General features: G+C 49.0%; 1 protein-coding gene across 1 annotated transcript in view; it reads right to left on the bottom strand.

Annotated features, from left to right (window-relative positions):
• Positions 1-5,672: 5,672 nt before the first annotated feature.
• SLC12A8 (solute carrier family 12 member 8) overlaps positions 5,673-13,117 on the bottom strand; it is an 83,066-nt gene continuing 75,621 nt past the window's right edge. Inside the window, exons 13-14 of the mRNA XM_038751930.1 lie at positions 11,331-11,454; positions 5,673-5,915 (exon numbers count right to left, since the gene is read on the bottom strand). Coding sequence (XP_038607858.1) covers positions 5,673-5,915; positions 11,331-11,454 — 367 coding nt within the window. The remainder of the gene's footprint in view (positions 5,916-11,330; positions 11,455-13,117) is intronic.

Consider the following 13,117-nt stretch of genomic DNA (forward strand, 5'->3'; position numbering starts at 1 on the left):
AGCACTTAGAACAATGCCTTGCACATAGTAAGCGCTTAATAAATGCCATCATCATTATTATTATTATTATTCTCTAACAACATCAGCCTCCTGAGCTCACAAGCTCGAGAAGCAGTGTGGCTCGATGGAAAGAGCACAGGCTTTGGAGTCAGAGGTCACGGTCATATCATCATCATCAATCGTATTTATTGAGCGCTTACTATGTGCAGAGCACTGTACTAAGCGCTTGGGAAGTACAAAAGTTCATATCCTCTGTAAAATGAGGATGAAGACTGTGAGCCCCACGCGGGACAACCTGATCACCTTGCAAATTCCCCAGCGCTTAGAACAGTGCTTTGCACATAGTAAGCGCTTAATAAATGCCATCATTATTATTATTATTATCCCAGCTCTGCCAATTGCCAGCTGTGTGACTTTGGGCAAGTTACTTAACTTCTCTGGGCCTCAGTTACCTCATCTGTAAAATGGGGATGAAGACTGTGAGTCCCCCCGTGGGACAATCTGATCACTTCATTACCTCCCTAGTGCTTAGAACAGTGCTTTGCACATAGTAAGCACTTAATAAATGCCATTATTATTATTATTATTATTATTATAAGCCCATAACCTTTGGTGTATCCTCAATTCATCTCTCACATTCAACCCACTTATTCGATGTCACCAAATCCTATAAATCCCACCTTCACAACATTACTAAAATCCACCCTTTTCTCCCCAACCAAACTGCTCACACGCTCATCCAAGCCCTTATCCCTTATCCCGGCTCCGCCACAAGTCTGCTGTGTGACCTTGGGCAAGTCACTTCACTTCTCTGAGCCTCAGTTCCCTCATCTGGAAAAATGGGGATTAAGATTGTGAGCCCCCCGTGGGACAACTACTTGATCACATTGTATCCCCCACAGCGCTTAGAACAGTGCTTTGCACATAGTAAGCGCTTAATAAATGCCATCGTTGTTATTATTATTATTATTATTATTATTATTATTATTATCCTACCCCTCTGGGACTCCTGCCTTAGCCTCTTCATGGACCTCCCTGCCTCCTGCCTCTCCGCACCCCAGTACATACTTCACTCTGCTGCCTGGATCATTAAAAAATATAAAAAAATCAATCCATGGTATTTATTGAGAGCTTACTGTATGAAGAGCACTGTACTAAGTGCTTCGGAGAAGACAAAACTACAGAGTTGGTAATAATAATAATAATAATAATGGCATTTATTAAGCGCTTACTATGTGCAAAGCACTGTTCTAAGCGCTAGGGGAAGTTACAAGGTGATCAGGTTGTCCCACGGGGGGCTCACAGTCTTAATCCTCATTTTACAGATGAGGGAACTGAGGCCCAGAGAAGTGAAGTGATTTGCCCAAAGTCACACAGCTGACAATTGGCAGAGCTGGGATTTGAACCCATGACCTCTGACTCCAAATCCCGTGCTCTTCCCACTGAGCCACGCTAGTAATAATAATAATAATAATAATAATAATGTTGGTATTTGTTAAGCGTTTACTACGTGCCAAGCACTGTTCTAAGCGCTGGGGTAGATACAAGGTAATCAGATTGTCCCACGGGGGGCTCACAGTCTTCATCCCCATTTTACAGATGAGGTCACTGAGGCCCAGGGAAGTTAAGTGATTTGCCTAAAGTCACACAGCTGTTCAGTGGCGGAGGTGGTAGACACATTCCCCGCCCACAACGAGCTTACAGTCTAGAGAAGCATCATGGCATAGGGGCTAGAGCCCGGGCCTGAGAGTCCGAAGGTCATGGGTTCTAATCCCGGGTCCTCCACCTGTCTGCTGTGTGAGCTTGGGCAAGTCACCTCACTTCTCTGGGCCTCAGTGACCTCAACTGTAAAATGAAGATTGAGCACAGTGCTTGGCACATAGTAAGCGCTTAACAAATACCATCATTAGTACCGTGAGCCCCACGTGGGACAGGGACTGTGTCCAACTACATTTGGTTGTACCCACCCCGGCGCTTAGTACAGTGCCCGGCACATAGTAAGCGCTTAACAAATACCATATTTATTATTATTATTGGAATGATGATGATGATGGCATTTGTTAAGCGCTTACTATGGGCAAAGCACCGTTCTAAGCGCTGGAGGGATACAATGTGATCACGTTGTCCCACGGGGGGCTCACAGTCTTAATCCCCATTTTTACAGATGAGGGAACCGAGGCCCAGGGAAGTTAAGTGACTTGCCCAAGGTCACACAGCAGACTTGTGGTGGAGCTGGAATTCGAACCCATGACCTCTGACTCCGAAGCCCGGGCTCCTTCCGCTGAGCCACGCTGCTTCTCTTAATGGAATGGGAGGCAGACATCAATATGAATAAATAAATTATGGATAGGGGCAAAAGTGCTGAGGGGCTGAGGGAGGGGTGAATATCAAGTGCTTCAAGGAGATCGGTCTAAGTGCCTAGGTGACGTAGAAGGGTGAGGGAGTGGGGGAAAAAAGGACTTTAAGAAGGGATTATTTTCGAAAAAAACGTTCAGTCCACCTCTCCCCACCCATCAAGAACGGCCAGCAATTGCTCGTCCACTTCCGCGTCCGAAGGAAACTCCTCAGTCTCTCCCCCTCCTCCGTACCTCGCTGATCTAATAACTGTGGTATCCGTTAAGAGCTTACTATGTGCCAAGCACTAGACTAGGCCCGGGCGCACTGTAGTAGAGAAGCAGCGTGGCTCAGCGGAAAGAGCCCGGGCTTTGGAGTCGGAGGTCATGGGTTCGGATCCCCGGCTCCGCCGGTTGTCAGCCGTGTGACTTTGGGCGAGCCACGTCGCTTCTCTGACCCTCATCTGGAAAATGGGGATTAAGACTGTGAGCCCCCCCGGGGGACAACCTGATCACCTTGGAAGCTCCCCAGCGCTTAGAACAGTGTAGTAAGCACTTAATAAATGCCATTATTATTATTAGTAGTAGTAGTAGTTAAGTGCCAGGCACTGTAACTCCTCACCCCGGGCTTCAAGGCTGTCCATCACCTCGCCCCCTCCTACTTCACCTCCCTTCTCTCCTTCTACAGCCCAGTCCGCACCCTCCGCTCCTCCACCGCTGATCTCCTCACCGTACCTCGCTCTCGCCTGTCAATCAATCAATCAATCAATCGTATTTATTGAGCGCTTACTATGTGCAGAGCACTGTACTAAGCGCTTGGGAAGTACAAATTGGCAACACTGTCCCGCCATCGACCCCCGGCCCACGTCATCCCCCGGGCCTGGAATGCCCCCAATCCCTCTGCCCATCCGCCAAGCTAGCTCTCTTCCTCCCTTCAAGGCCCTGCTGAGAGCTCACCTCCTCCAGGAGGCCTTCCCAGACTGAGCCCCTTCCTTCCTCTCCCCCTCGTCCCCCTCTCCATCCCCCCCATCTTACCTCCTTCCCTTCCCCACAGCACCTGTATATATGTATATATGTTTGTACATATTTTTTACTCTATTTATTTATTTTATTTGTACATACCTAGTCTACTTATTTTATTTTGTTAGTATGTTTGGTTTTGTTCTCTGTCTCCCCCTTTTAGACTGTGAGCCCACTGTTGGGTAGGGACCGTCTCTAGATGTTGCCAATTTGTACTTCCCAAGCGCTTAGTCCAGTGCTCTGCACATAGTAAGCGCTCAATAAATACGATTGATGATGATGATGATGATGTAACAACTACGGCCCATCCCTGCTGTCTCTCCATCGTGGCTCTCCGGTCTCTGCTCGCAGCATGCCCCGGGCACCGCAGCCACGTGGACCGAATTGGGCCGGGGCCCAGGCCCTTTTACCGGCATTCCCGGGGTTCTCGTGGCTCTGATCCCGGCATGGCCCCCCGGTTCCCATGGCTCGGTTCCCGGCTTGCCCTGAGTACCGCGGGCCGCCCGCGTGGACTGAAACTACCCCCCGATGGGGCCCCGACCCTTCCACCAGCACCCCCCGACTCTTACGGCTCTGCGCCCAGCAGGCCCCGGGCACTGCAGGCCATTGGCATGAACCAAGGCCCTGCTGAGAGCTCACCTCCTCCAGGAGGCCTTCCCAGACTGAGCCCCTTCCTTCCTCTCCCCCTCGTCCCCCTCTCCATCCCCCCCATCTTACCTCCTTCCCTTCCCCACAGCACCTGTATATATGTATATATGGTTGTACATATTTATTACTCTATTTATTTATTTATTTTACTTGTACATTTCTATCCTATTTATTTTATTTTGTTGGTATGTTTGGTTCTGTTCTCTGTCTCCCCCTTTTAATCAATCAATCGTATTTATTGAGCGCTTACTATGTGCAGAGCACTGTACTAAGCGCTTAGCACTGTACTAAGACTGGGAGCCCACTGTTGGGTAGGGACTGTCTCTATGTGTTGCCAATTTATACTTCCCAAGCGCTTAGTACAGTGCTCTGCACATAGTAAGCGCTCAATAAATACGATTGATTGATTGATTGATTGATTGATTGATTGAACCGAAGCCGCCCTAGATCAGCCCCCAGATACCGCCCCGGCTCTCCGGGCTCTGGTCCCAGCAAGCCCCGGGGAGCTGCAGGCTGCCCACATGCCCCCTTTTAGACTGTGAGCCCACTATTGGGTAGGGACCGTCTCTATATGTTGCCAACTTGGACTTCCCAAGTGCTTAGTACAGTGCCCTGCACGCAGTAAGCGCTCAATAAATACGATTGATGATGATGATGATGAAGCCACCCCTGACTGGGCCCTGGCTGCTCTGCGAGGGGTGCTGCCAGTCTCCCCATCCCCGAGGGCAGGAACCACATCTCCTCATCCCTCTGCCCTCCCTCACCACCCAGCACAGTGTTTCCCTTACCACGAACGCACCCGGGAATTCTGACAGGCCTCCAATAATAATAATAATAATAATGATGGCATTTCTTAGGCGCTTACTATGTGCAAAGCACCGTTCTAAGCGCTGGGGGGGGGGGGATACAAGGCGATCAGGTTGTCCCACGGGGGGCTTACAGTCTTCATCCCCATTTAACAGATGAGGGAACTGAGGCTCCGAGAAGTTAAGTGACTTGCCCGAGATCACGCAGCAGACACGTGGTGGAGCCGGGATTCGAACCCCTGACCTCTGACTCCAAAGCCCGGGCTCTTTCCACTGAGCCACGCTGCTTCTGTAGATTCCAGTAGATTATCCCCTTTCTGGATTATCCGTGGTCATTTTATCTTCATTCATTCATTCATTCATTCATTCATTCAATTGTATTTATTGAGCGCTTACTGGGCGCAGAGCACCGTACTAAGCACTTGGGAAATCAATCAATCAATCGTATTTATTGAGCGCTTACTATGTGCAGAGCACTGTACTAAGCGCTTGAAAGTATAACAATAAACAGACACAATTCTACCCTCTGTCCCACTCGAGGCCTACCCCCACTTTGGCCTCCTCCTCCTCCTGTGGTCCCCCAAAGCCGCCCCGCCAATGCCAGGGGGTCGACCCTCCCAGAGCTCGGCCCCTACAGTGACCCTCCCTTTGTCCATGCAGCCCCCCGCTCCGCTCCCCCAGACGGTGTGGCCGGAGGCCGAGGGCTCCCGGAAAAAGCAGAATTCCCAGGAATCTGGCGGCTTTAATGGAAGGCCTGTGGCATCCCGCCGCACGCCGCCCTGGGGAATGACATGACCCCATGTCCAAGTCCGGGTTCCGGACCACCCAAACCCCATTTCTGGTGCTGCCTCGTGCCCCTGGGCCTCTATGGGCTGAGACCCTTCTCCGGGATCTGGTCCCCCGTCTCCCTCCGGCCTTCCGGGGGGCAAGGAGTGGGCAAGGGGGCTGTGAGGCGGGCGGTGGTGGGGGGAGAGGTCCCCAACTCCCCCCGGCTGACCAGCGAGGAGCCATGGTAACGGTCTCGGGCAGCGAAGTCCGAGTTGTCCTGGTTGAGCTGGGCAGTTTCCACCTCGACACTGGGCAGGGCTGGGGTCAAGACCATCTGCTCCTTGGGTCCCTGGGCACCGCTGCAGAAGGTGATATATATATATATGTATATCTATATATCTATATATCTATATATACATATATATCTATATATATATAGATATATAGATATATATAGATATATATCTATGTATATATCTATATATCTATATATAGATATATAGATATATATAGATATATATCTATGTATATATCTATATATCTATATATACATATATATCTATATATATAGATATATAGATATATATACATGTATATATGTATATATGTATATATGTATATACATATATATGTGTGTATATATATATGTATATATATCTATATATCTATATATATATCTATATATATCTATATATATAGATATATATCTATCTATATATATATCTATATATAGATATATAGAGATATATATGTATCTATATCTATCTATATATATAGATATATATATACATATATATGTCTATATATCTATATATCTATATATATCTATCTATATAGATATATAGATATATAGACATATATATGTATATATCTATATAGATAGATAGATATATAGATATATGGATATATAGACATATATATGTATATATATCTATATATCTATATATCTATCTATCTATATATAGATATATAGATATATATATGTATATATATCTATCTATATAGATATATAGATAGATATACATATATATGTATATACATATATATACATACATATATATGTATATACATATATATATGTATATCTATATATGTAATAATAAATAATAATAATGGCATTTATTAAGCGCTTACTATGTGCAAAGCACTGTTCTAAGTGCTGGGGAGCTTACAGGGTGATCAGGATGTCCCTCAGGGGGCTCACAGTCTTAATCCCCATTTTACATATGTATATATGTATATATGTATATATGGTTGTACATATTTATTACTCTATTTATTTATTTATTTATTTATTTTACTTGTACATTTCTATCCCATTTATTTTATTTTGCTGGTATGTTTGGTTCTGTTCTCTGTCCCCCCCTTTTAGACTGTGAGCCCACTGTTGGGTAGGGACCGTCTCTATGTGTTGCCAATTTGTACTTCCCAAGCGCTTAGTCCAGTGCTCTGCACATAGTAAGCGCTCAATAAATACGATTGATTGATTGAGTGATTGATACCCAATCACGGGGTGCCCGGCTGGGAGCGGGCGAGGTCCACTTATATATAATTGGCATTTATTAAGCGCTTACTACGTGCCAAGCACTATTCTAAGTGCTGGGGAGGGTGATCAGGTTGTCCCACGTGGGGCTCCCAGTCTTAATCCCTCCCCCTCGTCCCCCTCTCCATCCCCCCATCTTACCTCCTTCCCTTCCCCACAGCACCTGCATATATGTATATATGTTTGTACATATTTATTACTCTATGTATTTATTTATTCTACTTGTACATATCTATTATATTTATTTTATTTTGTTAGTATGTTTGGTTTTGTTCTCTTTCTCCCCCTTTTAGACTGTGAGCCCACTGTCGGGTAGGGACTGTCTCTATATGTTGCCAATTTGTACTTCCCAAGCGCTTAGTACAGTGCTCTGCACATAGTAAGCGCTCAATAAATACGCTTGATGTTGATGTTAATCCCCATTTTACAGACGAGGGAACTGAGGCCCAGAGAAGTTAAGTGCCTTGCCCAAGATCACACAGCAGACGTGTGGCGGAGTCGGGATTCGAACCCATGACCTCTGACTCCAAATCCCGGGCTCTTTCCACTGAGCCACGCTGCTTCTCTACTACTTCTCCACGGGCGGGTGTGCGTAAAATCCACAGTGGCCCTGTTTCTAACCCGGAAGGTTCATTCATTCATTCAATCATTGTTAATAATAAGGATGGCGTTTGTGAAGCGCTTACTATGTGTCAAGCACTGTTCTAAGCGCTGAGGTACATACAAGGGAATCAGGTTGGACACAGCTACTGTCTCACATGGGGCTCACAGTCTTCGTCCCCATTTTCCAGACGAGAGACCTGAGGCCCAGAGAAGCGAAGTGACTTGCCCAAAGTCACACAGCAGGCAAGTGGCAGCGCCAGGATTAGAACCCAGGCCCAGGCCCCTGCTCTATCCGATAGACCATGCAGTTTCCTGATTGAGCCCTTACTGTGTGCAGAGCACTGTGCTAAGTGTTTGGGAGAGGACAATATAACAATGAACAGACACATTCCCTGCCCACAACGGGCTTACAGGCCAGAGGGAGTTAATTAATTAAAGATGATGGCATTTCTTAAGCGCTTACTACGTGCACAACACTGTTCTAAGCGCTGAGTTAAGGACCATATCTATATCGAGGCATACGGACTACCCTATGCCTGGGATGAAAAGGCAATATTTTCTTCCTCTACTCTGTCCCTTTTACTTTCTTCCTATAATTTATGCATCACTTCTAGCTAGTGGAAAGAGCACAGGCTTTGGAGTCAGGTCATGGGTTCAGGTCGTGGGTTCAAATCCCGGCTCCGCCGACTGTCAGATGTGTGACTTTGGGCAAACCACTTCACTTCTCTGTGCCTCAGTTACCTCATTTATAAAATAGGGGTTAAAACCATGAGCCCCCCGTGGGACAACCTGATCACCCTGTACCCTCCCCAGCACTTAGAACAGTGCTTTGCACATAGTAAGCGCTTAACAAATACCATCATTATTATCATTATTATTATTTCTACAATGGTGGGCATGGGCAGCTTCTACAGAGGAGGCCGGGGGGTGTTTCTACAGTGGTGGGCATGGGAAGCTACCATAGAGGAGGTCATGAGCCCACTGTTGGGTAGGGACTGTCTCTATATGTTGCCAATTTGTACTTCCCAAGCGCTTAGTACAGTGCTCTGCACATAGTAAGCGCTCAATAAATACGATTGATGATGATGATGATAGTAAGCGCTCAATAAATACGATTGATTGATTGATTGATATCTACAGCGGAGAAGCAGCCCGGGGTGGTGGGCAGAGCACGGGCCTGGGAATCAGTAGGTCATGGGTTCTAATCCCAACACCTCCAATTGGCTCCTACGTGGTCTCGGGCAAGTCACTTTCGCTTCTCCGGCCCTCGGTTTCCTCGTCTGTAAAATGGGGATTGAGTCTGTGAGCCCCACGTGGTCCGGGGACTGCGTCTGACCCGATTTGGTTGTATCCACCCCAGTGCCTGGCACAAAGTAAGTGCTTAACGGTATTAGAGCGCTTAGTACAGTGCTCTGCACATAGTAAGCGCTCAATAAATACGATTGATTGATTGATTGATTGATTTCTACAGCGGAGAAGCAGCCCGGGGTGGTGGACAGAGCCCGGGCCTGGGAATCGGAAGGTCATGGGTTCTAATCCCAACGCCTCCACTTGGCTCCTGCGTGGTCTCGGGCAAGTCACTTTCGCTTCTCCGGGCCTCGGTTTCCTCGTCTGTAAAATGGGGATTGAGTCTGTGAGCCCCACGTGGGCTGGGGACTGCGTCCGACCCGATCTGGTTGTATCCACCCCAGCGTACGGCACAAAGTAAGTGCTTAACGGTATTAAAGCGCTTAGTACAGTGCTCTGCACACAGTAAGCGCTCAATAAATACGATTGATTGATTGATTGATTTCTACAGCGGAGAAGCAGCCCGGGGTGGTGGACAGAGCCCGGGCCTGGGAATCGGAAGGTCATGGGTTCTAATCCCAACGCCTCCACTTGGCTCCTGCGTGGTCTCGGGCAAGTCACTTTCGCTTCTCCGGGCCTCGGTTTCCTCGTCTGTACAGTGGGGATTGAGTCTGTGAGCCCCACGTGGGCCAGGGACTGCGTCCAACCCGATCTGGTTGTATCCACCCCAGCGCCTGGCACAAAGTAAGTGCTTAACAGTATTAAAGCGCTTAGTACAGTGCTCCGCACATAGTAAGCGCTCAATAAATACGATTGATTGATTGATTGATTGATTTCTACAGCGGAGAAGCAGCCCGGGGTGGTGGACAGAGCCCGGGCCTGGGAATCAGAAGGTCATGGGTTCTAATCCCAACGCCTCCACTTGGCTCCTGCGTGGTCTCGGGCAAGTCACTTTCGCTTCTCCGGGCCTCGGTTTCCTCGTCTGTAAAACGGGGATTGAGTCTGCGAGCCCCACGTGGGCCGGGGACTGCGTCCGACCCGATCTGGTTGTATCCACCCCAGCGCCTGGCACAAAGTAAGTGCTTAACGGTATTAAAGCGCTTAGTACAGTGCTCTTCACATAATAAGCGCTCAATAAATACGATTGATTGATTTCTGCAGCGGAGAAGCAGCCCGGGGTGGTGGACAGAGCACGGGCCTGGGAATCGGAAGGTCATGGGTTCTAATCCCAACGCCTCCACTTGGCTCCTGCGTGGTCTCGGGCAAGTCACTTTCGCTTCTCCGGGCCTCGGTTTCCTCGTCTGTACAGTGGGGATTGAGTCTGTGAGCCCCACGTGGGCCAGGGACTGCGTCCAACCCGATCTGGTTGTATCCACCCCAGCGCCTGGCACAAAGTAAGTGCTTAACAGTATTAAAGCGCTTAGTACAGTGCTCCGCACATAGTAAGCGCTCAATAAATACGATTGATTGATTGATTGATTGATTTCTACAGCGGAGAAGCAGCCCGGGGTGGTGGACAGAGCCCGGGCCTGGGAATCAGAAGGTCATGGGTTCTAATCCCAACGCCTCCACTTGGCTCCTGCGTGGTCTCGGGCAAGTCACTTTCGCTTCTCCGGGCCTCGGTTTCCTCGTCTGTAAAACGGGGATTGAGTCTGCGAGCCCCACGTGGGCCGGGGACTGCGTCCGACCCGATCTGGTTGTATCCACCCCAGCGCCTGGCACAAAGTAAGTGCTTAACGGTATTAAAGCGCTTAGTACAGTGCTCTTCACATAATAAGCGCTCAATAAATACGATTGATTGATTTCTGCAGCGGAGAAGCAGCCCGGGTTGGTGGACAGAGCACGGGCCTGGGAATCAGAAGGTCATGGGTTCTAATCCCAACGCCTCCACTTGGCTCCTGCGTGGTCTCGGGCAAGTCACTTTCGCTTCTCCGGGCCTCGGTTTCCTCGTCTGTAGAATGGGGATTGAGTCTGTGAGCCCCACGTGGGCCGGGGACTGCGTCCGACCGGATCTGGTTGTATCCACCCTAGCGCCTGGCGCAAAGGAAGTGCTTAACAAACATCACAGGTCTTAAAGCGCTTAGTACAGTGCTGTGCACCCAGTAAGCGCTCAATAAATACGATTGATGATTACTGGAAAATATCCCAGGTATTATTAATATTATTGGAGGGGACTGGGCGTTTCTACAGTGGCAGTCCAGCGAGGGACTAGGCCCAACGTCCCCAGGGGTGCAGTGGCCCGGCTCTCTGCTGGAAATGGGCATGAGCCAAGGGTCTCCTTGGCAGCTCCCGTCTCCCGCCTCCCGGCCCAGGCCCCGGGGCCTTCCCGGTCAGTCCGGAAAACATTGTTCCTGTCCCGCTCCGTTGCTTGGTCCGGCCGGGCGGACCCTCCGGCACCAGGAAGCCGCCAGGGAGGGGCGGAGGGGCAGGAAGCCCCCGCCCCGGCCTGATAATTCAGTGGGAAACTTTAGGGAAACCTCGCCCCTGGTTGGGGGGGGGCCCTTCCCATCAACCTCCAAACACCCCCTGTGAGACCCCCCAGCCCTCAGATCCCCTCCAAGATCAATCAATCAATCAATCAATCGTATTTACGGAGCGCTTACTATGTGCAGAGCACTGGACTAAGCGCTTGGGAAGTACAAATTGGCAACACGTAGAGACGGTCCCTACCCAACAGCGGGCTCACAGTCTAAAAGGGGGAGACGGAGAACAGAACCAAACATACCAACAAAATAAAATAGGATAGAAATGTACAAGTAAAATAAATAAATAAATAGAGTAATAAATATGGACAACCATATATACATATATACAGGTGCTATGGGGAAGGGAAGGAGGTAAGATGGGGGGATGGAGGGGGGACGAGGGGGAGGGGAAGGAAGGGGCTCAGTCTGGGAAGGCCTCCTGGAGGAGGTGAGCTCTCAGCAGGGCCTTGAAGGGAGGAAGAGAGCTTAGCTTGGATAGATCCCATCCAACCTTCCCCAAGACGCCCTCCCCAGCCTCAGTTCCCCTCCAAGATCCCATCCAAGCTTCCCCAAGACCCCCAACAGGCCTACAAGACTTCCCGGACACCCCGGTCCCTCAGAGCTCTGCCCCAAGACCCCTGCCACAGACGTATGTTTTCGACTGTGAGCCCACTGTTGGGTAGGGACTGTCTCTATATGTTGCCAATTTGTACTTCCCGAGCGCTTAGTACAGTGCTCTGCGCATAGTAAGCGCTCAATAAATACGATTGATGATGATATGTTTGGTTTTGTCGTCTGTCTCCCCCCTCTAGACTGTGAGCCCGCTGTTGGGTAGGGACCGTCTCTAGATGTTGCCGACTTGGACTTCCCAAGCGCTCAGTGCAGTGCTCTGCACACGGTAAGCGCTCAATAAATACGATTGATTGATTGATTGATATATGTATATATCATATATATATGTACAGATGTATATATATGTATATATGTTTGTACATATTTTTTTTTACTCTATTTATTTATTTTACTTGTACATATCTATTCTATTTATTTTATTTTGTTAGCATGTTTGGTTTTGTTCTCTGTCTCCCCCTTTTAGACTGTGAGCCCACTGTTGGGTAGGGACTGTCTCTATATGTTGCCAATTTGTACTTCCCAAGCGCTTAATACAGTGCTCTGCACATAGTAAGCACTCAATAAATACGATTGATGATGACGACGATGATTGTACTTCCCAAGCGCTTAGTACAGTGCTCTGCACACGGTAAGCGCTCAATAAATACGATTGATTGATTGATTGATTACGGCCCCTCAGGGCCACCCCAAGGACCCCTAAGATATTCTGGCCCCTCGGAGCCCCCCAAACCAGCCCCTCCAGCCCCTCAGAGTCCTCCCAGGACCCCTCCAGCCAACCCTGCCCCTCAGAGCACCCCAAGACCCCTAGACGCCCCGGCCTCTCAGACCCCCCAAGACCCCTCAGAGTGCCCCCCAAGACTCCCCAGACCCTCAGAGCCCCCCAAGACCCCACAGACACCCTGGCCCTTCAGAGCCTCCCCAGGCCCCCTAGGCCTTAAGACACCCTCAAGCCCCCTCAGACACCCCAACCGCTCCGGAGCCCCCCAAGACCCCTCCAATATCCTGGACCCC

This window comes from Tachyglossus aculeatus, chromosome 1 (genome assembly GCF_015852505.1).
Source record: "Tachyglossus aculeatus isolate mTacAcu1 chromosome 1, mTacAcu1.pri, whole genome shotgun sequence".
NCBI classification, from domain to species: Eukaryota; Metazoa; Chordata; class Mammalia; order Monotremata; family Tachyglossidae; genus Tachyglossus; species Tachyglossus aculeatus.